General features: G+C 47.6%; 1 protein-coding gene across 1 annotated transcript in view; it reads right to left on the bottom strand.

The window, feature by feature from the left end:
• Positions 1–19,257: 19,257 nt before the first annotated feature.
• KCNJ3 (potassium inwardly rectifying channel subfamily J member 3) overlaps positions 19,258–27,088 on the bottom strand; it is a 40,708-nt gene continuing 32,877 nt past the window's right edge. Inside the window, exon 3 of the mRNA XM_086615403.1 lies at positions 19,258–19,841. Coding sequence (XP_086471529.1) covers positions 19,258–19,841 — 584 coding nt within the window. The remainder of the gene's footprint in view (positions 19,842–27,088) is intronic.

Raw genomic sequence — 27,088 nt, 5'->3', positions numbered from 1 at the left:
CCCCCGTCCTGTACCATTGGCTCGAGGTTTTATTGTAAATAAATATAAATCAAGACCAGGCAATGTTAGCCCTGAGCTATGTTTGTACAATAATTTTAGGTTGTTTTGTTGGTTTTTTTTTTTTAAATCCCTATGAAATAACAATGGTAGAAAAGAGTTCTGTAAAACATGCTGCTGACTTCCTAAAAAATCAGATATTACCGGTGCAGTAAATGGAGCGTAACTTTATGTGGCCTCTAGATTATTTTTTTCTCCTAGATAATTTTTTTCTTCTCCCTGCAGTAACCAGCAAGCTGTGGCTCTCAGTGCTCTGGTTTGCTAATGAATTTTACTGAGAGGACAGTCCCCCTCTCCTAGTGCAGTCTTCTAAAGCTGCTTTAACAAGCAGCTTTCTGTGCAAGGGAGGGGGACTGAACCAAAAAGGAGAAAACTCCCTCGGAAATTTGATACTTCAGGAGTGGCTTCGTTATTTTTGACCATTGTATCAGTAAGTTTGGGAGGAGGAAAACAAAAAGTAGAATTCTATGTGTTTTGAATTCTTGATTATGCTACTTCAGGAGGAAATGGCTTTCTTAGGGGGGAAAAAAAAAGCATTTTGTGTATACAGGCAACTACTTGAATTTCTACTACTACTTTCTGCTACTACTGCTACTTTTGTTTCAGTAAATAATGTACTTCAGAGTGTACCTAACCAGGAGTGTCACCAGCAGAGGTAAGACCCAGCCAGTGGCCTTCACTCCCACCAGTTTCTTTAAGCTCACGTGAATCTGGGGCTAGGGGAGGACTTCAGATTTCACCTACAAAACATCAGGCTCCAACTTTTGTTCATTTTCCAAATAACTACATTCTTTGGCAAGAACAGGAGCCATCTGCGCCGCGTGAAGATTGCATTGCAAGAAGCTAACAAGGAAATGTGTATTTTTAAAAATATTAGTAACATTTCTCATGACCCGGTGGCATCCCCTGTGCTGCGTGTCGCAGGTTTTCAGCAGCCACAGCCAGGGAAGCTGGCTGTGGCTGCTGAAATCAGGTGCAAGATAAGCCTGGATCGCTCCTGACACACTCCAAGGAAGTAGATTATATTTTTTTTATCTGTACACACAGTCTAGGATGCTGAGGGTCAGGATAACAACACTGCTAGGGAGGAAAAGGAAAGAAAAGGAGAACCTGACCCCAGAGCGGATCAACTCGGGGCAGCACAGGAGAGGGCTCCCGTGGAGCTGCAGGAATGGGATTTTTAAAGGAAAGCTCATCTGTTCTCCTGGGGTTCTACATGACGAGGTGCTTGCAGATCCTGCATGGTATGGGTGCCTTCAACACTCTGTTTATATGCTGAAGAAATGCATTAAAGGTTTATTTAAAATACTGCGATGCCACTTCTGTCCAAACAGATCCATATAATGATTATTTATTAGTAATAAATTCAATCTGGCACAACGGAAACAGCAGCAGGAGAACCTAAATATAACGGCAGCAGCAGCAGGCCCTGGTGTATCATTTTTTTTCCAACTGCCATATTGGTTTTTAATAGGGCAAGAGATGCTGTCAGGGCTCGGGGAAGCAGCTGTGCCGCACTTGGCGCGTTCAGAGTGTTGAAGGTGAGCAGACTTGGTAAGGAAAGGGTAAATAACGGCTGCATTGGAAGGATGAGGTGTCCCGGAGGAATCGATCAACCTAAACGTATATAGGGGATGTTGGAAGCAGCCTACATGTATATAGGAGATAAAGGAAAGCTGCCTAAAATGAAACGATCAATTAGTTGTATAACAGATGGAAAGACTTTCTTAAACCTTGCTCTTGTGAGACCCCCCCCCGCCACCTGCAGTGCTGCGTTCAGCTCTGGGGTAACCAATACAAGAAGGACATGGAGCTGCTGGAGCGGGCCCAGAGGAGGCCACGGACATGATCCGAGGGCTGGAGCACCTCTGCTATGGAGACAGGCTGGGAGAGTTGGGGCTGTTCAGCCTGGAGAAGAGAAGGCTCCAGGGAGACCTTCCAGAGCCTAAATGGGCTACAGGAAAGCTGGAGAGGGACTTTGGACAAGGGTGTGTAGTGACAGGACACGGGGCAATGGCTTTAAACTGAAAGAGGAGAGATTTCGATTAGATCTAAGAAAGGAATTCTTCCCTCTGAGGGTGGGGAGGCACTGGCACAGGTTGCCCAGAGAAGTTGTGGCTGCCCCATCCCTGGCAGTGTTCAAGGCCAGGTTGGATGGGGCTTTGGGCAACCTGGTGTAGTGGAGGGTGTCCCTGCCCATGGCAGGGGGTCAGAACTAGTTTCTCAGCAGTTGGGGCAATCGTTGATCAGGTTTGCTCCCCTCCTCGCTCCTGCCTCTGCAGCCCCACTCAATAAGGACAAGACAGCTGCAAGAATGAAAATCACAATTTCTTTCCTGCTGAGCACCCAAACCCTCACACAGACAGACCCAAAGCACTCGGTCTGCAGGTCCAGCAGAGCCCCTAAAAGGCGGCAGTTCCGGACCATTAAGCTGAATTAATTTGGTATTATCATTACTCAGCTACCTGTTGGATGAAGAATTCTCCCTTTTTGTGAAGGACAGATTTTATTTCTGCCCAAACATTTGCAGCTCAATGAACAGAATTAATCCCTAATTTGGCAGTTAATGTGTCCGCAAGCTCTCGTGAAAGAAAAAAAAAACCAACTTATTAAACTTAATGGGGTTTTAGGTTTTCATTATTTCTGCTCTAATAAACGCAGGAAGCCAAACTGCAGGAACACAAATGGCCAGCGGGTTCGAGGGGAGGGCTGCCAGGGCCCTGGCACCCCAGAGAAAGGGCGATCCCGGGATGGCTTCTGCACAGCAGCTCCTGCATCCCGAGTCCCTGCACTCAGCTCAGTGCAGCCCCTTCTGCCCCCTGCACACACATACACGTTTATATAGCTAGATTTAGAAAAATAGGGTTGACATCACTGTGTTAGCAAACAGAATATGTGTCATAGACCGCAATGTTAAGGATATGCAACTATATATGTGTATAAATTTGCCAGCTTTGCTCCTTTCCCGAGGAGCTGCTGCTGATCAGGACCTTGCTAATTAGTTTCACAGCCAGAGCTGAAATTACCAGATATTTGAAAGTCTCTCTCTCTCCCTCCATCGATCCCCCTCCGTGTCCAGCTGCAGGCAGGTGGGGCCTCTTAAAGCTGGGGTGGGGGCAAGAAAAAAAAATCCCCCGTGGGCAAAGCCTGCATGGGCAGGGACGGGGCTTCTCCCTCCTAACGAGGCGTGAAGGTTTTCTGCTGTTTGGAACCCAAATTAACGCCAGGCAGGAGGTTTTTAGTTTCTGCCTCATCTCTCTCCCCGCTCTCCATCACCTCCTGGGGTTTGTGTCTCTCCCTGTGATGGAGTTAATTCCGGGGCTGCAGGATGGAGCATTGCCAGGGAACCGCTGAGAAATCAGACCTGGCTGCCTCGTACCTGCGACCCTGCGCTCTCCCAGCTAATTAAAAAAAGGTGTTTTCATTTCGACGGTGGCATATGGGTGACTGTGGCACAAAGACCTTCATGGCTCTTGACTGTTTCTTCTTTTTTTTCGCTGAGCAACTGCTGCATGACCTTTCAAAAAGCAAAGATCTTCCCCTAAAAGTCCACGGCAGGACAAGTGCTTCAGGTTTGTTCTGGCTCAGGAGCCATTTCCGTTACATTGAGCCCCGAAATAAGTGTCCCTGTGTCAGTCCAGACATGCAGAAATCTGAGGATGATGGGGAAGGACATGGCACTTGGGGTAGTGGTTGCAAAAAACCTATAAATAAAAGGTGTGATTTACTGCTAGTGTTACTTAGTATTGAGTTATTTAGTATTATGATATTCAGAGTCACAAAGACATTGTTTTAATCCTGCTCCCAGACCTCAATTTTAGGAGAAACAGTTGGAAACTAAATACAGTTTTGAACAGGCTGAATTTGGCTTAGAAACGTGTGGGGTTTGGAAGAAACTTGCATCCAGAATGACAGAACCCTGAAAGCTCCTGGCATTGCCGCTGGAGCTGCCCCCTCCATCGAGTGCTCTGGATCCTGCTGCTTTTCATGCCAGCAAATCCCACCAGAAATTCAAAATCAATACGTAAGTTATGAAAGCATTGACACATCCTGAAGCTCCAGCTGATGAACCTGATGTGAAACCCACTCGCTGCTGGCTGCTGAACCCGTCCCTGATGAGCTCCTCCAGCAACACTCACACAATCACAGAAGGGTTTGGGTTGGAAGGGACCTTAAACACCATCTAGTTCCAACCCCCCTGCCATGGGCAGGGACACCCTTCACTACACCAGGTTGCCCAAAGCTCCATCCAACCTGGCCTTAAACACTTCCAGGGATGGGGCAGCCACAGCTTCTCTGGGCAACCTGTGCCAGTGCCTCACCACCCTCGGAGTGAAAAATTTCTTCCTCAGATCCAACCTAAATCCCCCCCTCTTTCAGTGTAAAGCCATTGCCTCGTGTCCTGTCACTACTACTGCCTTTCTCGGTCCCAGTTGGTAGCCACGTACCTGCAGCAGATGCACAGCTCTTGACGCAATTTAAGAACATAAAACTGGAGGTGCTGCTGCTTCATGAAATCTCACAGGAATTACTGTGATGCCTAAAATACCATTTTGCTCGTTATACTTGGTTACATAATCCTTCTGGAACATAGCATTTGCCTGTTATAAATACACCGACTGCCAAACTGGTGACAAAAAGAGAATTTCACAGATTATGGTCTTGACTGGTGATTGGCCCTCAGTGAGCTTCAGACAGAGTTCTTTTTTTCTGCTTTTTTTTTTTTTAATTGCTCAGCGTTTGAATTTTCCTATGGCTGAAGTGAACTGAACACCACCCAAATAAAAATCACCCAATAAAGTGAACTGAATATCACCCAAAGCAAACACACACATACACCACGTCCCCCGCTGCTGAAGATGGATGGAGCTAGCACCAAAACCTTGGCTTCTGCAGTCATCTTAAGTCAAATGATCAATTTTTTTTACAGTTTTATTCCATTATTAACCCTGAGCCCTTAAAGCCAGGCCAGCAAATTGTGTCCTCGGCTGTACCGGGTTGGGGGGGTCCTGTCTATGTTCTGGTGTCACCACGTGCGTGTCCGTGGGACGGAGCAGAAACTGGTGGTGGCAGTGCCACGACCCTCAAATACAGTCGAGTCCCAGTGAGACCAGGGATGACGCAGTTCTAATTAACATTTAAAACTCAGAATAATGACTAAAACTTTAGAAAACCTTCTTTCAGTGCTATCTCCATCCTTAGTTGATATTGCAAAGTGTAACAGTCAGAATGATTATTCTGAACCTGGGAAGGTAATTAATGATTTTTTTAGACAGGGAAAATGCTCTTTGGCTGAGTCAGTGTGGATGTAGTCTCAGAGAGCCTATACATAATTCATTCCTGTGCTAACTTCTTACTCTAAAGAATGGGAATGATATTTAAATGGGAGTAATAACAACCTTGTGGAGCATTAGCCCATTACTCTTTTCTAAGGGATCCCTTTTGTTATTTCTCTAAGGTCAGTTGTAATGCAAAATCTACGAGAAAGGGTTTTTTCCTTCAATATACTTGTAGATGTATGGAATATATATTTTTTAAGGTGGCAGTGTTAATGGGGTTTTGCTCTCTTTCTATGCACATACCCATAAATACAGATTGATATGCACACAGATACCCACTTAGTACGTGCAGATAAAGTACAAACACACCTAAATATATTTCAAAGCTCCTGTGGCTCTTCTTGAGGAAATACAAATCACTGTTAAGATGAAGGGCTTCGTGGTCTTTAAATTTGAATAGTTGCTTTCTGTTACTTTAATTAATAGATAGGAAGTAAGGTGATTAATAATGCCAAAGTAAAATAGTCTTAGATTAACACAAGGTATTTTAAGTGTGCTAATTTTAAATCTTAAAAAAAAAAGCATCTTACAAAACAATTAATGTTGCTTTAAGTGATGCATGACAATTACACAAGCTCTCCCTGATTGCGTACCGCACGTTTCGCACAGGACTCACAGCCAGGGCTTGCAAGAGCTGTGTGTGATTTATGAACACACACGAACATCCTCGCTCATAGGACGGGTTTACCTGATGGTAAGATTTAGATTAATTTCCATCAACCAATGTTTGGTTGGGTTTTTTTGTGTTTTTTGTTTGTGGTTTTTTTTTTTCTTTCAGTTGACCGAAGTGTTGCTCTTGCCATTTCAGGTCTGGCCATGCAACGAGGTAAGAGCATTGTGTTGGGACTAGTGTAGGTCGTCTGCATGTCAAGGCTTTAAACTGAAAGAGGGGAGATTTTGATTAGATCTAAGGGAGAAATTCTTCTCCCTGAGGGCGGTGAGGCACTGGCACAGGTTGCCCAGAGAATCTGTGGCTGCCCCATCCCTGGAAGTGTTCAAGGCCAGGCTGGATGGGGCTTTGGGCAACCTGGTGTAGTGGAGGGTGTCCCTGCCCATGGCAGGGGGGTTGGAACTAGATGGTCTTTGAGGTCCCTTCCAACCCAAACCGTTCTGTGATTCTGTGAAAAGCAGAGATCTTGGGGCAGCACGGCACCTTCATGTGTTTCACTTAAGAGTAGGGAAGAAGTTCTGGGCCTCAAAACCAGCTCCTGTATGCTAGTTAAGAGCAAAGAATTCAATATAGTCAGTTCTGGTTTATGCAACTAATTACAAAACTATGCTACGAAATAATTAGCACATTATTGCCCCATGAAAAGCTAAAATTTTGGTGACTCAAATGTTATGTCCAGTGTAACGAGGCTATTTTCCCTGTGCTCCACTTCCCGTTGTGTTTTCCCGTGCAGCCCAGAGGCGCATCGATTGCCACGTCCCTCCCAAGAGCTGCTCACGGGGCTGAAGTCCAAAACCAGAAAATCCCAGTGGTAATTCATTGTCTGTTGGTAAAAGAACTGAGGTGTGACTGTTTTTCCTTTAAATACCCCAAAGGCTCCACAGTGTTACTTCTGGGGGTGGTGGGGGATGGGGCAGGGCGGCATCCCCCGAGGGGTGCCCGGGGCTCCCTCCCCACCTGAGCCAGCTCAGTTGACTTAAAATAATTTCACATCCGAAATACTTGCTAAAGCAGCCATTATTTTAAAAAATGATAAATATAGCCCAAAAGAATGATTTTAAAACATTTTTCAGAGGTATTATCTTCAAACAGTTACCAAATTGGTTCTGAACATATTCCAATCCCTAACATTCTGTGATTCTGTGATATTGGCGGACTGAAAATCAGTATGTTTTCAGTAGAAGAATGTTGGTTAAAAGATGTTTCAGGGTTCTGGTAACGGTTTTGACAGACATGTCAGTAGAAACACAAAATTAAGTCTATTAAGGACTGCGTACACTTTTTATAAAGCCCATGTTTCATATAATTGTATCTTTTGATGCCTCTCAAAAGATAAAGTATATGGTACAGATACAGTTTTTGCACTATATATAGTGTATCCTGTACGGGGGGGTGCACGGCAGGCACGGCAGTGGAGCGGCAGGATGGGGATGGGCACCCCTGGGATACGGGACCCGATCCCCAAACCAGCCCGGTTGCCATCAGAGATGCTGGGCTGTGCCGAGAGAACAAACGCAGCTCGATGGTTTCTTACAGCTGTAGCAAAGCCTTAACAAAATGCGTGCCGTTTACAAAAATCCCTCTATTCACAGGGAAACGGGATGACTGGCATGCTCGGAGCACAGCCCCAGCCGCTGTTTGGGAAGAACGGTTATGGAAAAACCATCCCCTGGTCCTGGTCTCCCCTGGAAACCCCAGGAAGCTCTTTCTTCCCCGATACCTGCGGGACCGGGGAGGGTAATCTCCTTTTTGTTCCTGCTCTACGCTGAATAATTAATTTCAAAACACAAAATGGAAAACACCGGGGGAGGAAAAAAAAGGGGAGCTGTTACCATGGCACCGCAGGAGGGGCTGGCTCCATCCCCCCCCAGCCATGCCAGGCCGGGAGGCAGCTCAGGATTTCGGGTGGCAAAGGATGGGCTCCGGAGCCCGGCATGCCCCCGAGCACTGTGGCAAGCCAGACTGGGGGCTGCGTGCCCTGTGCCCAGCGGGGTACCCAGGAGCGGTTGGGTGGGTGCCAGGGGAGATGCAGCTCTGGCCAGTGCCTTGCAGTCCGGCAGACCCCTCCCTGCTCCAAAAAAAGTCTGGAATTAAGTCGCTGCAAGGGTTGATGTTGAAATCTTCTCTCCCTTCAGCTCTGCACCAGTCGAAGGCTGGTGCCTAATGGCTGCGCTCGGTGCCACGGCACGTCGAGGGCAGGGTGCCAGCGCTGCGCGAGGATAAATTCCCATCCGTAAATAGGGGATGCTAAAATTCTCTGCTATTAATAAGGAACGTTCTACCAGGCTGTACAGCGCGTGGGTCGGACACACACAGCGAACAAACCGCGCTCCCACTTCTCCATGAGCACATGTACTGTGCTCGCTGCTCCTCCGCTGCGCCTTTTAAAAAAAAAAAATCCATCATCTGGTCTATTAGCATTTCTCCTAATTAGCGTCAACTCTAATCACAACCACCCCCTTAAAAACACGGTTCCACATAAAATACAGGGAAAAGCTCTTTTTCCAACAGCGACGACGTTTCGAATCGGGCCGGCTGCGCACAGCGATGGGCCGGCAGAGGTTTTTATCGAGGGGAGAAAAAACTGGAAAGTACACGTAATGTGTCATCAAATGTGAAATCCTTGCTCCTGCTTTTCTTTACAGGCAAGGATGAAAACAAAAAAACTGGGAAAGGGCTTTAGGAAGGCTAATGAGGGTTCATTAGTGTTTATTACATATCGATGGCTTTTACCAGGCATGCTCTACATTCCTGCCCTGAGTATTTAATTCGCACACAATGATGATAACTTAAAAGATCTTAGCGAGACGTTTGTGAGACATATCTATGTAGGACTGCAAAACGGGCACCTTATGGATTTAAAGCCTGGAAAGGATCTCGGTGATCAGCTGTCTCCTGCCGAGCACATGCCAAACAATCAGCTGCTCTTAAGAAGCCTTAATTTCACTATCTCTGGTGAAATTCTCAGGAAGGTTGTTCCAATGGCTAAATGCCATCACCCCAGTGCTCTGCTCGTAAGGGTCATTGGCCTCGTCCCACCAACACATCAAGACACAAGTAGGCCATTAAAAATGGTAAGGTGGAGAAAGGTCTGATCAAACCAAAGGTGGTTGTTGGTCAGAAGAAACATTTTTTCCACCCCAAGTTCTATCATACGCATGTGCACATATACCCATGTGTGTCTATATTCTACTTCCATAAATGATGACATTTTTATATATCTCTAAATAGATACAGGACATTTCTCATTACAGCAGCTCGTTGCTTATTTGCAATCACTATCAACATCAAAACCTTCCAAAGCAAAGTGCCTCACTGAAACCGTTCAACATTAAATTTTACCTTTTAAAGGCTGGCTAGATGTCACACATCCCAAGGAACCTGGACCTCACATCTGCTGGATGTGGGAGCTTCGGCAAGTGTCACTTGGACGAGAAATCCCCGTTCAAGGAGGAGATGTGCCTCCAGCACCTTGGCTTGGCTTGTGACTTTGGGCTTTAACTGATAGAGTTCATGCTTGTATGTATGCATGGACACTGCTCACTGAAATAGTGAACTCTTCTGCTCCATAGAAGTGCAGTTTTCCAGTCACTCTGTGGCTTAGTACTTCGAGGACTGAGTAATCATGCAATTCACTTCTTTTCTGTTATTTATTTCTCATTTCTGCAAGTGAGGCGAGCAGTAAGCCAGCACTTGGCAGTGCAGCACATTTAAATATTCCCATTCTACCTCCCTCCAAAGGGCAACCCTCCGGAGCGCTGCGCTGAGGTTTCTCGTATCAGGAAGGCGCTGTCTAAATATGCATTTGAAATATTAAAGATTTAGCAGAGGCACGATGGCATCTGCTGTGGCCACCAGTTGTGATGTGAATCATGAGTAGGAGGATAATCATGCGGTTTTCACTCCGGCAAAACTCACATTCCAGGATTTTAGATAACGTTAAGAACAACTTCGGCCCCCAGTGGTGCTCACAGGTGTAGAAGGATCTGACAATATTTCCATGCTAAAGTCTACTGACTCCACACACAACACAGAAAACTCTCTTGGTGGGTGCAGAGCTCCCGCCGGCCGTGCCGGCCTCGTGTATTGATTGACCTGGGAGCCGAATTTGGAAACAGCAAATTTCAGGTCTAGAGATGAATGGGGAGTATTTTAGAAAATAAATGTCTTTCTTTATTAACTCCCCCCCCCCAAAATAATGTTATAGCTTTTAAAACTCATGCCTGCATCGGCCCCCTTTTTTATTACCATGTAGGGCATCGATGGATTTTCCAGTTTCTGATCTGCCCATGACAACAGGATATTTCCAGCTCTACAAGACTGAAATTGAAAACCATCTTTTTTCTTTTTTTTTTTTCTTTTTTTTTTTTTTTTTTTCCCCTCCCTTATAGCGATTCCTGTGTCCCTGGCACCAGGATGGTGGTTATTATTCACAGCACTGAACAACTCTCATACACAGTTTTGCCCTAGTGATTTTTTTTACAGGTTAAAGCCTGTGATCTTGTCCAGGAGCCTCAGCTGATGATGTACGGGCAACGAGACGTTGCATTTTTGTCGTTGACAACGGAGACCTTGCAGAAAACAGGCAGTCGAAGGCAGCCGGGACCACAACGTGTTTATTCCCATCTATCACCATAGAAACAGATAATCCACAAACGGTCCATGGCTACAAAACCAGTTTACAAGACGGAGCAGTGAGCAGGCTGCTCCTCGGAGCTTGGGGCTGTCACTGAGAGCTTTACTCACACTTTACCCTGATGTTGCAAACTGTAGAGCCTGATACGAGGCATCCCTCGGGAAAAAAGTGCGACGAGTGGGGAAGAAGGGACCTCTGCATCCTGCGTTGTCTTAAGCTGCAATACAGCCGCTTGCAACCTTATTAAAAATAGAAAAAAAAAAGAAAGAAGGCAAGTCTAGAGCAGGAAGCAGGGTTGAAATGAAGTTACAAAATCTCTTCCTCTGCTTTAGAGGAGTATTTTGCAGAGAATAACTAAGATGAAAGCAAGGACGCTCTGCAGGAGCACCAGGGGTTTGCCTGGCCGTTGGCCAAGCAGTGGAACCACCCCCACCCTACTGGCAGGGCAGTGGGAGCTGACGGGATTTCGGAACGATGGCTTGAGATGTGCTCGTTCCACCCCAAACCAGCTGTGGGACCTCCTGGCTCCGATGGAAGCCTCATGGCTCAAATGGGCACCTCCAGCATGTTGGTCATGGGGTGTTCGACCCGTGGGGTGGGCAGCCTGCCCCGAGGCAGAGCCCGGGGAAACGCCGGCTGTCTCCCTCTCTGGCCTGAAGAACAGTGATTTTCCAATTATTTTTAATATACTGGCTCCTAAAAACTTGGAAAGGAAGTTCAGCTCTCATCAAAAATATCCTTTCTGTGTCACTTCTATTTTTTGTCTCTTCAGGAGCAGCCCATGTGCTCCGAACTGCTTAAACGGCACCGAAGCAGAGAGCCAGAAACGGAATTCAAGTTTTCATCTCTGAAACCCCTTCCCTTTTAATACTAAGATTAGGTATTTATGGAAGCAGCAGCAGCCTGATTCCTACAGCAGTTGGCCTAACCAGACTAGCTGAACTTTTTACCATAGCAATAATCACGTTAAAAATTTGCTTATTGGGACTTGGGACTTCCACGGAGATGCCCGTGCTGGCATCTCCTGCCGGAGTGGAAGAGGCGCCCGTTGTGTGCCTCCTCCCCTCCTCTGGACCCTCTGCCAATATTAAACACAAATATAAATATAAATATAAATATAAATATAAATATAAATATAAATATAAATATAAATATAAATATAAATTGTAATAAATATAAATTGTAATAAATATAAATTGTAATAAATATAAATTGTAATAAATATAAAGCAATAAATAGTCTTCACAACACCTGGACCTACAAGCACTCAAAAACATTCTTCCACTGTCGTCCTTCTGCTCCGTTAACTTGGCACTGAAGTATCAGGGCAATAACTGGCATTTCTCACCGAGTGTGCCATTTCCTTAGCATTGATTTCCTGGGGTCTAAGCAAACTAAGTATGTATGCACAAGGAAAAATATAATATAAAATACATAAATTATGCAACAGCATTAAGGTAGCTGAACGGAGGCCTCGTGGGCTGGTCGAATGCTGTGTGTGCACAGAATTGTAAATGACTTGTTATAAAATATTTGCACCGTGTGGGAGCTGCAGTGGAGCCGATACGTAACACCCTCATTTTATAACAGACACTTTAGGAATATTATCTGAGAATTAAGACCAGGTCTTGTCAAAGAAACTGTTGTTTCTTGCTTTTTTAATATTCAATTCTAGATTATGCATTAGGGAGCGGTCACGGAGTCGTTGGAATGTTTATTGTTAATGCCTAGCACGCATTTTAAATTGTATTTCGTGTCCCCTATGAAGAGATATTCCTTCCCTGGAGCCAGCAGCAAAAGGAGCTGCGTGTAATCGAGAACAGGAGGACATTCAGCATATGGAGATAAAGGCGGCGGTGCTTCCCAGGGCACGTTTGTGATGGATATGTCTGGGATATTGCAACGCTGGATATACTGAGCGGGTTCTTCAGAAATGAGAAAAACTGTGTTCACAGCAGTCCCTGGACGAAACGGGTATTTCTGTGCACCGTGGCTTTGGAGTGTATGTGATCCGAGCACGACGTGCTCCGTCGGGCATCCCAGTGGGTTAGAGCCCCCCGTTCCCCTGCACTGGCAGGACAGCCCTGTGTGCCCGGTGCCAGGGCTGTTGGGGTACAGCCACCCCCAGCAGCGGCTGCAAGGCTGAGGGTCGAGCACCCGATCCCCCCGGGATCCCAGCAGCCACATTCCGATGCCACAGGGCATTCAGATTTTGGCCAACAAGTGGATTCCCAAGGCTTAACCAGCTGCTAACCCTGCAGCTGTGGTGCAGCATGTTTTCACTCCCATTTTTCAAACCTCCCAGGCCATATGAACAGTCCTATTTTCAGCTCCTCGCATAAGGCAGTTCATGTGTCGTCCAGCTGCAGCCCAGTATTTAAAAAAAAAAACAAACTACTGTCTTGAGCCTTAATGGGAATGATGGAATCTGCTGTTTTCTGAATTTCAGAATGGGGAAAAAACAGAAATTTGAAGTTGCAGGAAGACAGCTCAACGTTGCTCTCCCCTGTTGCACACAAGAGAAGAGAAATCAGTTGTCTTCACTTAGAGCTTTTCATTCGCTTATGCCACAGGGAATGGCTGAAGCAGAATAAATGACTATATTCCTATAAACATCAATGGGAAATCATATTTATGTGCTCTTTGGATGCACGTTTGTATTTTAGGATTTGATAATCTCATTACTGAGACTGTAAGATTGAACAGCTTCTGTAGAAAGACAGAAGAGACAGATGTGTTTATGAGATCTTTTTTTGTTTTGTTTCTGAACTCATCTCTTGTGATGCTTTTGGCACCCGGTACTGCTGCTGCGACGCTTTACGTCACGCTGATGCCATCTCCACCCTCCGTGTGCCAGGGTGGTGGCACCCACAGCTGCCCTGAGTCGAGCCACTGTCGGCATTTCTGTGGCCACTTTAGAGGCCACGTGCAGCAAACATTGCCCGGACACAGAGCTCTAGGAAAGCATCGTGGTTCAGACATCCAAAGGCATGGCTAAACTGTAATGATAGTTGGGAAAAACATTCCTGCATTGACTTGCTAGCGTTCCACATTGCCTTGCCAACTGTCTCAACGTACAAGCGTTGCCGTTTTTTTTCTTATTGACAAGGAGAATTTTGTGACTGAAGGAACAAGGTGTCATATTAAATAATATATTTGAGGAAATATGTTGAGAGTTTCCCCCCCCCCATGCGCATGAAATGAAAAAGATAAATTTGTAATGTACTAATTAAAAGAACAAAATACTTTGTTTTATCATCTCAAAGGGGAGCTTTGCTAATTCATTTAAAAAACTGAATTAATTTTGCTCTAAAGCGTGGATTTATCAGTGTATTGTCTATTAGTATAAAATATTTTGTATAGTTCCTTCTTGGAGCAGGGTGGAGGGTCATGTTTATAATCATCCAGAGCATCATCCCAGCATAAGACTTAAGGGTGGCCCTACGTTGGGACACGCGTTATAATTTGCCTTTTCTTTCCTTTGTTACTGACGAAGGCTCCAAGAACGCTTAAGGAAACGCTGCCTGGAGCCTGCCCAGGGAAAGGCTGGAGGATGCCAAGAGAAAAGTCTCCCCAGGTTATTCCGGCAGCGAGCGCCGCCGCTGTGCCCGCGCTCTCCCTCCCTCTTCCTCTCCCTCCCGTGCCCATCTGCCACGAGCCTTCCATCGCACGCCGTCGGTGTGGAAGGAATCCAAGGACCCCATTCCCAAGGCAGCGCCCAACGAGCTTATCTAAACCAACAAACGTTTCAGATGGAAAGAAATGGGAAAGTTTAGAGAGTGGAAATGGTGAGTAAAGCTGAATTAGCAACAGCTCTCTTGACTGCTGTTACCTACAGAATTCCGGATACACCGACAGCACAGATTCCGCATTTTCTTAGGAAAACGTACGCATTCATTACGTGCCCACTGTCTATTTCCTTACCCGTCCGTTGCCTTACGTCGCGTACCTGGGCACAGACAGAGCCGGCCCAACGCAGCGGTGAGGGCCTTCCAGCCTCCGACGGATGAGGCGCAGATGTTTGTCTTGGGAATAATAATTCAAGTGCGTTTTTGCAGCAATCAGAGAGTGCTCAGAAGCAGTGTAAACAGATTAACAAAACCAGTACCGCACTCATGCTAAATGGTACTTAACAACCACACAAAAATTAGGCTGCCAGAAAAGGATGAGTTCGCTTGCTTTCTCTTTCCAGCTTTTTCCTTTTTTTTTTTTTTTTTCCCCTTTTCACAACGTGGAAATGTGAGAAGTGTAACTGCAAATCGCCTCAAATCCGTGGAATTGCTGATTTGGTTATCAGACATGACAATAAAAAGGACTGCCTGTCCTTCCCCCCTCCGCGGTCACGGGGCGGCTGGAGCCCGTGGCACCACGTTCACCAGCCACCTGTCACCCCCAGCTAATGTTTTTTAAAAAATACAGGGATGCAGCTGCCTTCTGTGGCCACCTGATCCGTATTTCCCACCGGTGCCGGGGTTCACAGCTCAAACCACCGGCGGGGCAGTTAAAACCCACCCGCCGTTTCATTTCCGTACCTCCAAGCGAGCGCCACAAATTCCCTTCGTTTCAACCACGGCTGAGGAAGTAACTCCCGATGTATCCCGCGCCGCGTGACACGGGATGATGGATGCGGTCGCTTTGCTCCACCGCAGGCAGTGACTCCATCAGCCCTGGCACAGGACGGGTGCAGCCGGACGGTGCCTCCAGTCCTCGAGGATGCTCATCGCCAGCTGGGATACCCACTGGGTGATACACGCATTCCCAGTTACGCTGTATCCGGGATGTGGAAATAACGAGGAGAATAAAACCTTGAATGGGAACCAGGTGCGTAAACACACAAAGAAATCCCCAACTTCTACTATCTCATCACTTCTAAGAGTATGGAAAAATTGTATCTATAGTAGCATATAGGGTGGAGCAGTGATATAAGGTCGGGACTCAGAGCAAGGCGAGCGGTTCAAGGGGAAAAATAACACATGGCTACGCTCTAGGAAGCATCATTTGGGCAACCTGGTGTAGTGGAGGACTTCCCTGCCCATGGCAGGGGGGTTGGAACTAGATGATCTTTGAGGTCCCTTCCAACCCAAACCATTCTGTGATTCTATGATTCTATGATTCTATCATTCGGGAGCCTCTTGAGGGGAAGGAGTTAATGACTCAGCTGTGGGCACACAGCTTTGGTCAGTCTTTCAGCATTTTGATTTTGTTAGCACAGAACACGTTTTGCCCACCCTGCGCCGTGATACCCAGCCCCTAACGGGGCAATACAGAGTAAAAACCAGAGAGGAAGATCTGCTTTAATGGGGAGAGAGCTGATGGCCTCTGTTGATTTCTGGAGCTTTAACTCCTGGGGCTGGATGGGGGAGATGACAATAAAATAAAATTCCTACTTCTCTGTGCAGAGAAGGAGAGCAAAAGGGCATTTCATAAATTAATTTAAAGTCCCAAAATTCAGCAGGACCTTGGCATATCGGGGCCACCTGAATTATAGATACCACGAGTTTCCAGCACGTACCTCGGGCTCTGCTCTTCGCCATCCTTCAGGAAGGAGCAGGCAGACTTGACTTGGCGTTTCCAGTTCTGGGCTCAGCTCAACTAAACTCAGGTTTTATTTTTGCTGCTTCAAAAGCGATGGAGAGATCAGCCTTTTGCACCCACGAAAGGTGAAATCAGAAGCCCTCAAACAGCTTGAATACAGAGTCATTTATTAAAGCAATAAAAAGTGGACCGGACGAAAGACAAATACATTTAAACCGAACAATTTTCCAAAGTTTAATAGAGCTTTAGATAAAACTGAGCTTGCAGTATTAACGAATACAAGAGTTTGTTATTTTGTATCGTTCAAATAGACTTGTACATTTATACAGTTATAGACTGCATGCCAGAAAATGCATTTATTCTCATTTGGATATGTACAATTTACAACAGAATTCAAGCGTAAATGCAGCAGTAGAGAACACAGACCGGCTGTGCAATTGAACAGTTACTTCTCCTTAGCGTAAGCGATAGTGCCGGGCCAAAATGTTCATTAGGGAGGAAAGAAAAAAAAAAAGGTGGCCACACCAATAAAAATGAAATATTAACCAGAGATAACTTCTGAAAAAGAATAACCAAAGAAAGTGATCACTCCTGTTTGTACTTTCACTCTTACTAACGGCAGACGCACACATGGTCACCCATGACATTGACCATGAGCCATGCCCCAAGCTGAGCGCTTTGGCTGGGGGGAGACCTGGGCACAGATGGGCACCCCCCAGGTGGGATCCCGATGTCCCGGGGAGGGGGACCCCACCTCACAGCTGCACTTTCATACCAGAGCCACAAAACCGGGGGGAGCCCGCACCACAGCAGCGTCACTAAAGGCAACAGATTGGCTGAGTCACCCTCTGGCAGCATCCCGGGAAGGAGGCAGCGGTCCTCCACCTACTCCAAATAAATCAAGGGGGTTTTTGAGGAGAGGTCAAACTGCTGGAGACCCTTCTTCCAAACCCAGAGTGACCTGCTCCAGTCTGCGGCCAGGACTTGGCTGTGCTGCCGCCGAGTGTTTCCCGTGCCGATGAACGTTCCTTGGCTCTCTGGTTTGGACTCGGTGGTGTTTTAACTGTCGACACCTGGCAATGGTACATGGCTATTTTTGTGTCAGTCAAGGACTGGTAGGAGAGTTCTGTGCGGTACAAAAACCAGCAGTATTTTACAAGACAACCTGAGCAAGTGTCAGCAAACGGGGGTAGAAGTCGTCCAGGTTTTACCTTGCCACCTCAGCGATGTGCTCACCACCCGTGTAGAGCACGGGACCAGCACGTAGGGAGCAACACGTGCCCTGCCCTTCAACGGTAACATGCAGAGACCTGAAGTAGAGCTGAAGGTGGGAAAAGCATGCAGTGCCACTCAAAAATCATGACAAACGATGGAAAGAAGTATAAAGTCCTTGGGTGTACAACCGATGGGTCACGCACTGCAACTCCTAGGGAAAGCACTGAGCCACAGCGGTGCCTCAGCCAAACCCCAGCAGTGCAGAGTTTCAGGGTTCTCCTTCCATTCCAACATTTATAACAAAAACCCACAACTTTTTACCCCTGAAGACCCAGCAGATCTCTTGTTATTAGCCATGTAGCATCAGCGTTTGTGCCAGATGCTCCAGAGCCCTCAAGTCAGACCTGCCCATCCACGGCTGCAGCTACGTGTGCGTCTCCTGACCCACCCGTGTCCATGCCTGGGACCACCCCGCTGTGGGCTCAAGGGTTGTACGTACAGACGATGCCACGTGGAGCCCTCTTCCCGGCTGCTGCTGGCGGTGGTATCGTACCCGGCTCTCCGACGGTGCTGCCCATCACTCCGTCTCACCCGGATCTCCTCCTCCAAGAAGGAGCCTCCAGGAAGCCATCGCGACCCAGCCCCCAAACACAGACCATGGGTGTCCCTGGGCACCACGACAGCCGACCTCCGGCATTCCAGGGAGGGTGTCGGGCGGTGTGGGGTGCTCCGGCACCGCAAGCCACGATGACAGGAGCACCCACGCAACACCCAGCCCCACTCCGGCTCACCCCGCCGGATCAAACCGAGATGGATAAAGGAAACCCAAAGACAAGCACAGAAGGATATCGAAGTGAACGTTTATACAAAGTATGACTCATTTTGAAACCCACAGGGTCAACTTCCGTTAGGAACACGTTGCCTTTGGGTGGTGGTTTGTCCGGAACAAACGCCTGCCTGGCTCCACGGAGACAGCAGCTATTTTCATGTTCGGCTGTTCTATCAACAGGAGAAATCAAGCATGTCCTGCTTATTTAAAATGGTTTTCTTGCACATGTATTATAAATCACGAAGATTTAAAAAAATTTTTACTAATCGTATCTAAAGTGTGAACTTTATTCTTTTATTTATTGTTTTGCCTAGGCTTATTAATACAAGTTTCTTCTCTAAACGATGCCTTACGAAACACATTTAATTTTTTTTTCCGGTAGCCCAGACACAGGAAAAGAAACCCCAAGAAACCAGGAAAGCAAAATAGAAACCAGCGGATAATTTAAGGCTAGCAGATTTGGTGTGAGGAATTAACTAATACACCTTCTTTGAAGAAAAAAAGACATGCACCATAACTACTCCGTTGAACAAAAAACATCACCATCCACACCAGGAAAAAAAAATAAATAAACATTTTCAAACCAAAGTTTAACTTACCCTGAAAGATACCCACTCGTGTGTTTTACCTACTTCGTACTCTTAAGAAATACAGGGGAAAGGAACGCCCCTTGCCGTATTTTCCAGAATATACAGTATAAATATAGCAGGAGTCATGCCATAAAACTATATGCAGAAATTGCACACTATTATTGCATGCGTGTTGTGATACTACATGCCAGCGCACATCAGCTCGCCCATCCTCCCCTCGCCCGTGCTCCCGGCGCGGCCACCGCGGCCCCGGGGGCTGCTCCCACCTCCCGGCGCGCCGCGGCTCCCAGAGTTCGGCACGCGCGGCCGGCGGGGGACCGGCTCTCCTGCCCGCGCTGCCCTCGCCAAGGTTCCAGCTCTCAACGGCAGCGGGAAGCGCCGTCGGGTTATGTGAACCGATCGGAATTCATTTTTCGCAGTTTGGGCGGAAGGTTCCCTTCCATCCGGCCGCCGCCCGACAGCTTCTGCAGCTTGGGCGGCAGGTCGGCCACCGACTGGCTCATGGGATCCGACATCATCTTTGTGGTCTTAGACACCAGTTTCTCCTCCGAATTCCCGGGGACCGAGCTGATCCGCTGGAGTTTCATGGGTAAATCCCCCATGCTGTAGGCCTTCTCGGAGGTGGTGGAACTCATCCTGAGGAGTTTTTTGGGGAAGTCTTCCCTCCCGGTTATTTTCTGCAGTTTTGAAGGTAGTTTTGTGCCAACTTCGTCGAGACCATCCAGGCACTCCACCGAGTTATTCCTCTCCTTGCTGTTGCTCACGGCAGGTGCTATCAAGGGAGAGGACATGAGCAGCATCTCCTCCTGCTCCTTCACGCTGTACGGTGGGGTGGGGACCTCAAACGTCGCGTGGAACTGGGAGTAATCGACTTTAAAGAACCCCTCTTCCAAGGAGATAACAGGGAAGAACCGATGACCCCAGAGCACCTCATCCTCGGTGTAGGATGTCCTGGCTTGGCACGTCATCCCTGCAACGAGCAAGGGAGAAAAACTTTCACCAGTTACGGACAATTGTGGATGCACGTTAATCCTGGGGTTTTTTGAACATCTCAATGAAGCGCATTCTACGGTTTTAAAAGTACAAAAGAAAAGGCCCTGGCGTGCCTGCCATTTGCAGACAGCAGTTACTAAATTGTCAGCCTCAAGGCAGAAGGAGCCAATGAGAGGGGAAGGAGCATCACTGTTGGAATAAAACATCTCCTATTGCGGCCGCTTCCGAAGGTGCTGCTGACAAAGGGAAAACACAGGATAACCCCGGTATGGAATTAGCAAGAGCTGCTAATTGCAATGTAAAGTTGGACTTGTCAGGATCTGGAAGTACTACTAAGTTATTCCATGTTTTCATCTCATTGAGACACGCGCACAAAGCCAGACCCTACGCGTTACGCACCGTATGCACAAACCAAGCCCGTGTCGGCGCATCCCGACCCGCCACCGCGCAGTAGGTATGTCCTACAAAAGACGTTTTTTCCTTTTTAAGGGCTTCAGCAGCAATCTGCTCAGAGAACCAGCCTGCTCTAGGGGAAGGTGTCCCTGCCCATGGCAGGGGCGGTTGGAACTAGATGGTCTTTCAGGTCCCTTCCAACCCAAACCATCCTATGATTCTATGATCCATCACTGCCAGGCTCAGATCCAAGCTTCAAAAAATTAGCAGGGAAGAAGAAATACGACTAAGAGGCACAACACTATCCTTCCCCTCCTCCCGAGCACCCAGACTTGGCCACCCCGCTGACCCATCCGACCTTGGAAATCAGAGAGAAACGATGACTGTGGATCACTGGAGGCTTCTAGAAGAAATCCTGCTGCTTCTTTTTATTCTATTTCTCTAAACAGTATCTGTAGCAATCTGTAAATAGAATTACCCTGTCGTTTTATCCTGGTAGAGCAAACTGGAAATATGACATTTGGTTTTCAGGAAGTCCAATCTGCCTCTGCAAACACATCCTCTGCCTAGCTGGCAAGAATGCCTGTAAGTCAGGAGAAAAGGAAAGGAAACTTTGGAAGGCAGAAGAAGAACGCCGGCGGGGCTGTAGCGAGGGGGAGCAGGGGGTGGACTCACGCCTGGTGACACACAGCCAGGAAAAGAACATTTTATTTATTGCACTTGACGTTACCGCTAACGGAACCAAACTTTTTGCTCTGCGTGGCGACTTCTATTGCGAATCGCCCGAGTAGATCACAAGATGTAAAACTCAACTTGCTGGTTTCTCTCTCGGGAACAAAATAGGAACCCGGGGGTCTGGCACGGAGCGCTGCTCCCAGTGCCCGGGGAGAAGTCTGCACCCAGGAGCGCTCCCCGGGACCAGGCACCCCCACGGACCCCCCTGGCCTTGCACAGGATGGCATTTTATACTTTATGGCGCGTTTTCACCCCGTCACCCTGTGTTTCAGTTCTGTTTACCAAGAGGAGTGGAAGCAATCATATACCTAATGGGTTTAGGAAAAAAAAACCTGCAATTTTTAGAAAAATGGTAATTAGTGAGTACTTCTCCCATCTGCGTCCCTTACTCCGCAGCTGCTCATTAGCCGTGCCCTCGCCGTGGAAGCCCAGACCTTTCCCCCTCCGCTTCTTCAGACCTGACTTCCGAGGGAGACCTCATTAGCCAGCGGCCGCGGCTAACACGGTGTGCGCACGGCGGGAGCGCTGGGCATCGGCTCTGCGGCGCCGCTGAAGCAGATGGCGGGTTAACTCGGGCGACCTGCACTTTAGATAACAAATTGCTTAAAATGCAAATTCCTCCATACAGAAAAGTCGGTAATTGTCAACCTCGCCGCGCCGCGGGCTTTGCTGGAGGGGGTGAGCTGCACCTCCGGCACGATCTCGTGGTCCTGCGGGAACACTGTCGGGGCGGCCACCCCAGCCATGGCCCCGCTGCTCTGCAGAGAGCTGATTGGTGTTTTCTTTGTGTTGGCAACACTAAAAAAACAGAACTAAGTTTTATCGCAAAAGGTGTGCTGTCATAATGCCATGGGGGGTGCAGCAAGAGGCGTGGGGGGGACATGTGGGTCAGCAACACTGCTGGGGCTCGGGGAAGGGACCAGTGCACGGGGCTGGTCAGCACCTGCATCCCCACTCACATTCCCATCCACATCCCCATCCCCATCCCTATCTGCACCCCCATCCGCATCCCTATCTGCATCCCCATCCTCATTCCCATCCCTATCTGCATCCCCATCCCCATCCCTATCCGCATCCCCATCCCCATCCCATCCCATCCCCAAGAGATCCCGCGGCCGACGCTGCCCGCCCAGGGCAGTGCCAGGGTACAGGAGCGGGGTTCGGCTCTCTGGTCCCCGCCAGCCCCCGTGCTGCTCCCAGACCTGCTGCTGCCCACAAGCTTTCAAAGGAGGAATTTTATGCCTGCTTCCGATCGAAAAGTGTATCAGCTGAACCTCAGGAAAAGCAGCTCCAGATTTTGTTCCGTTGATGTAACCTTTGTGAGCTCACTGGAGAGAGAAATATTCGCAGGTATGTAATTTTTCTCGGAAATCAATGTATCTAACTCACTAACAAACCCGAGGGTGCAGATGATTTAATGGCCTCTGGGGATGAGCAGTGGCAACTAACACGCCTGTCGTTGCAGGGAACGCCCGTCCCGCTGGGCAGACCATGCTACCGTGCTCGGATCAGCCCTCGGACAAGAAATCAATACCGGCTCAGGTTTTCTCCCAGCTCCGCTGTGTCTCCCAGCTCTTCCTTCCCCTCCCGTTTTCTCCGCAAAGGTTCGGGGCTCATCAGTTTTCCTCTCCTCCTGTTGCTAGGAAAGGCTTTTCGTATTTTTGTGCTTTTTTCTTTAGAAGTCATCCTCATCCATCCGCGGGGTACGCGGCAGCACATCCTTCGGTGCCTTCATCGTGAGAATGGGCCTGTTCAAATGTTACCAAGTTGTCTCTATCATTAATATTCATTCGCAGTGTGAATTTTAAACCCTCGTTTGGAAACAAAGACACTGGATGCAGCACATCCAGTTAAAAACCCACCCATTCATCATCCTAAGGGGGCTGTTTTGTCTGAATATCCCCTACTTTCCCAAATCTCCCTCCTGGGTATTCGGGACCACCCCTACCCCAGTCATCTCTCACTGCTTCCAGGTATTATATTCCTTCCATGGAAATCAGGAGCTGACTCATGTTTTCAAACTTGGAAGAATAATAAGCTTAAAGGAAGGCGAGGGCAGAGTTTTGGGACTCTTCTCGCCACGGGCGGAGGCTGAAATGGTGTTAGAGAGAGCTTTAGCGTTAGACATGATTAGAAATTGTGCTACTGATTAAATTCACTCATTTCCACCCACTCGTAGTGATCCGGCATCCCTCTGTAGAGTCCAGCACATAATGCCACAGACCATAACACAGGAAAACCCCAGCCATACACATTTAGGAAAATTTTCCATTAACTTCCTTAAATAAAGTTGAGCAGAGCAGCTCTGGAGGACAAGCATGGGTTAAAACGATGTATTTCTCTCCTCAAGTTTGATATGAAAGTATCTTTTATCTTTTTTTAATAATCATGCCGTCTTCTCTCTCCCTTCGCTCTATCTGAAGCAAGTGTGTGCATTTTTCTGGAGAAAAATGCATCTGTCATATCATAAGTTATTAATTACAAATTGTTATTTCTAATGAGGTAGAAGTCTTGGTTTTAGAGCCCTAGCTGAGCCAAAAAAGTAGATGCAATAATCCCCCCCCACACTCAGCCAAGCAGCAGGCTATTTAAGCTTTTATTTTTCTCTGCCTCTGGCTATGGGCAGTTTAGACTCAATACCCCATTTCCAGGAAAAAACAATGTGAAACAGCGTTGTGCAAACACTTAGACACAGCTGAGAGGGACCAGAGCTCCCAGCTCAATAAACATGTAACCCAGAGGGGGCTTGGTGATGTTGGGATGATGCTGGGGTCAGAATTCCCTGGCACCTGAAATCTTAATAATTCAGTTAATCACAGAGTCACAGAACGGTTTGGGTTGGAAGGGACCTTGAAGATCATCTAGTTCCAACCCGCTGCCATGGGCAGGGACACCCTCCACTGCACCAGGTTGCTCAAAGCCTCATCAGTGACAATCCTGATGACAGCATCTAGCTTTCATAGATAAGGCCAGTTCCACAGGAAGGCAAAGGCATCCCAAAGGACAATGGTTGTTGCCACCAAACCCACCAAAAATCCATCTTGCATTGCTCAAAGTTCTGTCCCGTGTATGTTGGCTGTGGTGTCCCCATCGCTGCAGGTATTGGACACAGCTGGACATGGACAACCTGTTCCTTGCCACCAGCACATTTGCCTTCCGTCCCGACGCTGGGCTCTATAAACCTGAGCTCAATTACAGTTGTCACAGTTTAATCAGACAGATTAGACACGTTCTAAAGTGCCCAGGTACATGGTCCCTCCCGAAGTGGCCAGAAAATGGCAAAAATCCAAAGCATCCAACCGCTGCGACTCGCTGTCAGCCCCGCTGGGAGCTGCCTCCCCGAATTAATAAGGGGGCAGATGGAGGACAAAAAAAAAAAAAATAAAAATCAGTAAATAAGCACTTTGACTAATTCTATCCTATAATAACCCTCAAATTATTTCTAAATTTCTAAAGCACCCAGATGGAGCTGGCTGTATTCAGGCAATTTCTAGAACTCGTAACACACTGCCTTGAAAAAAAAATTGCAGGCGCGCCTCTTATTTCAACGGTCCTTTTACACTTCCTTGCAGAAGTTGGCTGATAGTTGACAAATCACAGATCAATAATGAGCTTTCAACAGCCCCTCCTCCCACCCAAGTCTTCAGAAGCCACTGAGGCACACAAAGGTTACGTGGCTCTTTTCTCTCTCCGAGGTATCGCCAGAAATTCCACCTTTAATCTTTTTGTGTTTCTGGGCTGCAATCTGCTGGCCAAGGGCCGGGCACGGGGACACCAGGAGTTGTCCTTAACATGGAAAAGTTAATCTTAACCAGTCAGGGAAAGAGACAATTATTTTGGCATTACAACGACTCGACAGCGCATCGTCCCAGCAGCATCCAAAAGGGGCATCCTGGCATCCCACCTGCCAGGACGGGAGTGGAGAGAAATCCTCCAGCAGAAGCTACTGGCAAAAATGCACAAATAGGCTTACTTTTTGTCAGATTTTTTTCCTTTTTTTTTTTTTTTTTTAATAAAAGCTAGAGCCCTGCATGTTAAAACGCCTCGACCTGAGCCGGACCCAAGAGCTGCCCGTGCAGCCGGGTAGTTCTTCCCTTCCCATGTTTTCTGCGCATTTCGGAGGGTGTTTACCACCCTTAAACCTACAATTTATCTGCAGAGCCTCAAAAATATGAAAAAAAAAACAATTAAAAAGTTAAAAACTAATCAGCCAGCAATGTTAAATCAATTACTAAGAATTAAGCTAAAATTTACTGCCGCGATCTAAGACTGATTCTGCGCTCTTGCAGGCCTAAGGGAAGATTTACAGCCACGGAAAAAAGGAGTTGCATGACTTCCACAGAAATCTCTACCCTTCCAGGGGAGAGAAACCTTCCAGGGCTGTAGAGAAAATATGGGAAAAAGCAGCTGGTTTTATCACGTTTAGCTAAGTAATGGCATGAGCCCCAGATGTCAACATCTGGCCACTTGGCGCCCTGTACCTGAAACGCCGACATCTGCCTGAGCTCTGCCATGAGCCGGAAAACGGGAGCCCAAAATGGGAGGTCAGAACCAAAACTGGGAGCGAAGGATGCTCTCAAGCTTCTCCTCTCAACGTTTGTTGCCACGTTGTTTTTTAATGGAAGTTAAACTGCAGAGCTGTACTTCGCACGGCTGAGAAATGTGCAGCCTGACGGGGGGTTTCTCGGCAGGCAGAACTTGTGGTGTCTACACTCTGACGCTTCCCATCTCTTTGGAAAGAACAGCTATTTTTAGCATTAACGTTTTCCCATCATAATTTAAGTGTGCTGGTTTTTTTTTATTCAACTGAAGATAGTTTGAAGTGCAATAAAACTTTCTGACAACATGCGGTTGTTAAAGAGAAAATCAAAAGGCATTTGCTGAAATGCAAGAGACAAAATCAGTCTGGAAGGTAACAACTGCAAAAAGGTGCTCTACAACTGAGGAAAATGCAAGTGGGCTACAAGAAAGCTGGAGAGGGGCTTTGGACAAGGGCGTGGAGTGATAGGACAAGGGGTGATGGATTTAAACTGAAAGAGGGGAGATTGAGGTTAGATCTATGTTAGAAATTCTTCCCTCTGAGGGTGGCGAGGCACTGGCACAGGTTGCCCAGAGAAGCTGTGGCTGCCCCATCCCTGGAAGTGTTCAAGGCCAGGTTGGATGGGGCTTTGGGCAACCTGGTGTAGTGGAGGGTGTCCCTGCCCATGGCAGGGGGGTTGGAACTGGATGGTCTCTGAGGTCCCTCCCAACCCACACCATCCTGTGGTTCCATGGCTCTATGATTTCTCAACACACTGAATAACCAACCCGGGCTCCTGCTCCGCTACTCGATTTAGACGCGGTGTTTATGCCGCGGCTCTATAAATACCTCCCTGGTTTATTCAGATGTGCTCTTCTCCCAGGAGATATCTTGACACAGAAAAAAGAGTGGTGACAGCCGAGGCATTTTTCTTATCAGCCGGTCTTCTCAGGGCAATTTTAAATCGCTCCTACCCACATAGTTTTCTGACATCCTGTGGACGGCTCACCCTGATGCTCACCAGGACCACAGCTCCCATCACCAGCACCTATTACAGCCAGTTTCGAAAATGTCATAAAACCCGGGTGTCAAAGCAGGGCACGGCCACGTCTCCATTAGCACCGCTCCCGTGTGAAGGAGTGCAGCTGGCTCTTCCCAAAAAATAGGGGAAAAACCTAAAAGCACGGCAGCCTTCAGCGCTGCCCTTCCGCGCTCAGCCTGCAGCCGCCCGCAGCACAATTTTCCATTCTTTTGAAAAAACAGCTATCTGAACAAAATGGTCTAATGCACATTTAATGCAGCGACAGAAATTTATGCTATCTGAGAATCTGGCCTCGTACTTTTCCTTGTATTTTTGATTTTTTAACCCAAACCCCATATGATCCTGCAAGCCCCTGATCCGCTCCCTCCTACCTCCGTGCAGGAGTGCGTCAGGGCTGGTTTCAGCCCCTTCGGCTCCTCTCTTTGAGCAGATTTTTTTTTGCAGAGCCATCTGCCACATTCCCGTTTTTGCAGCGTTTCCCTCCTACCAGGATGTCGTTGAAGGAGCAGCCGCAGCACCGAAATGGAAGTTCTGA

This window comes from Tauraco erythrolophus, chromosome 8, assembly GCF_009769465.1.
Source record: "Tauraco erythrolophus isolate bTauEry1 chromosome 8, bTauEry1.pri, whole genome shotgun sequence".
NCBI lineage: Eukaryota > Metazoa > Chordata > Aves > Musophagiformes > Musophagidae > Tauraco > Tauraco erythrolophus.
Note: the sequence above shows the minus strand (reverse complement) of the source record. Positions and strands in the feature narration are given on the sequence as shown.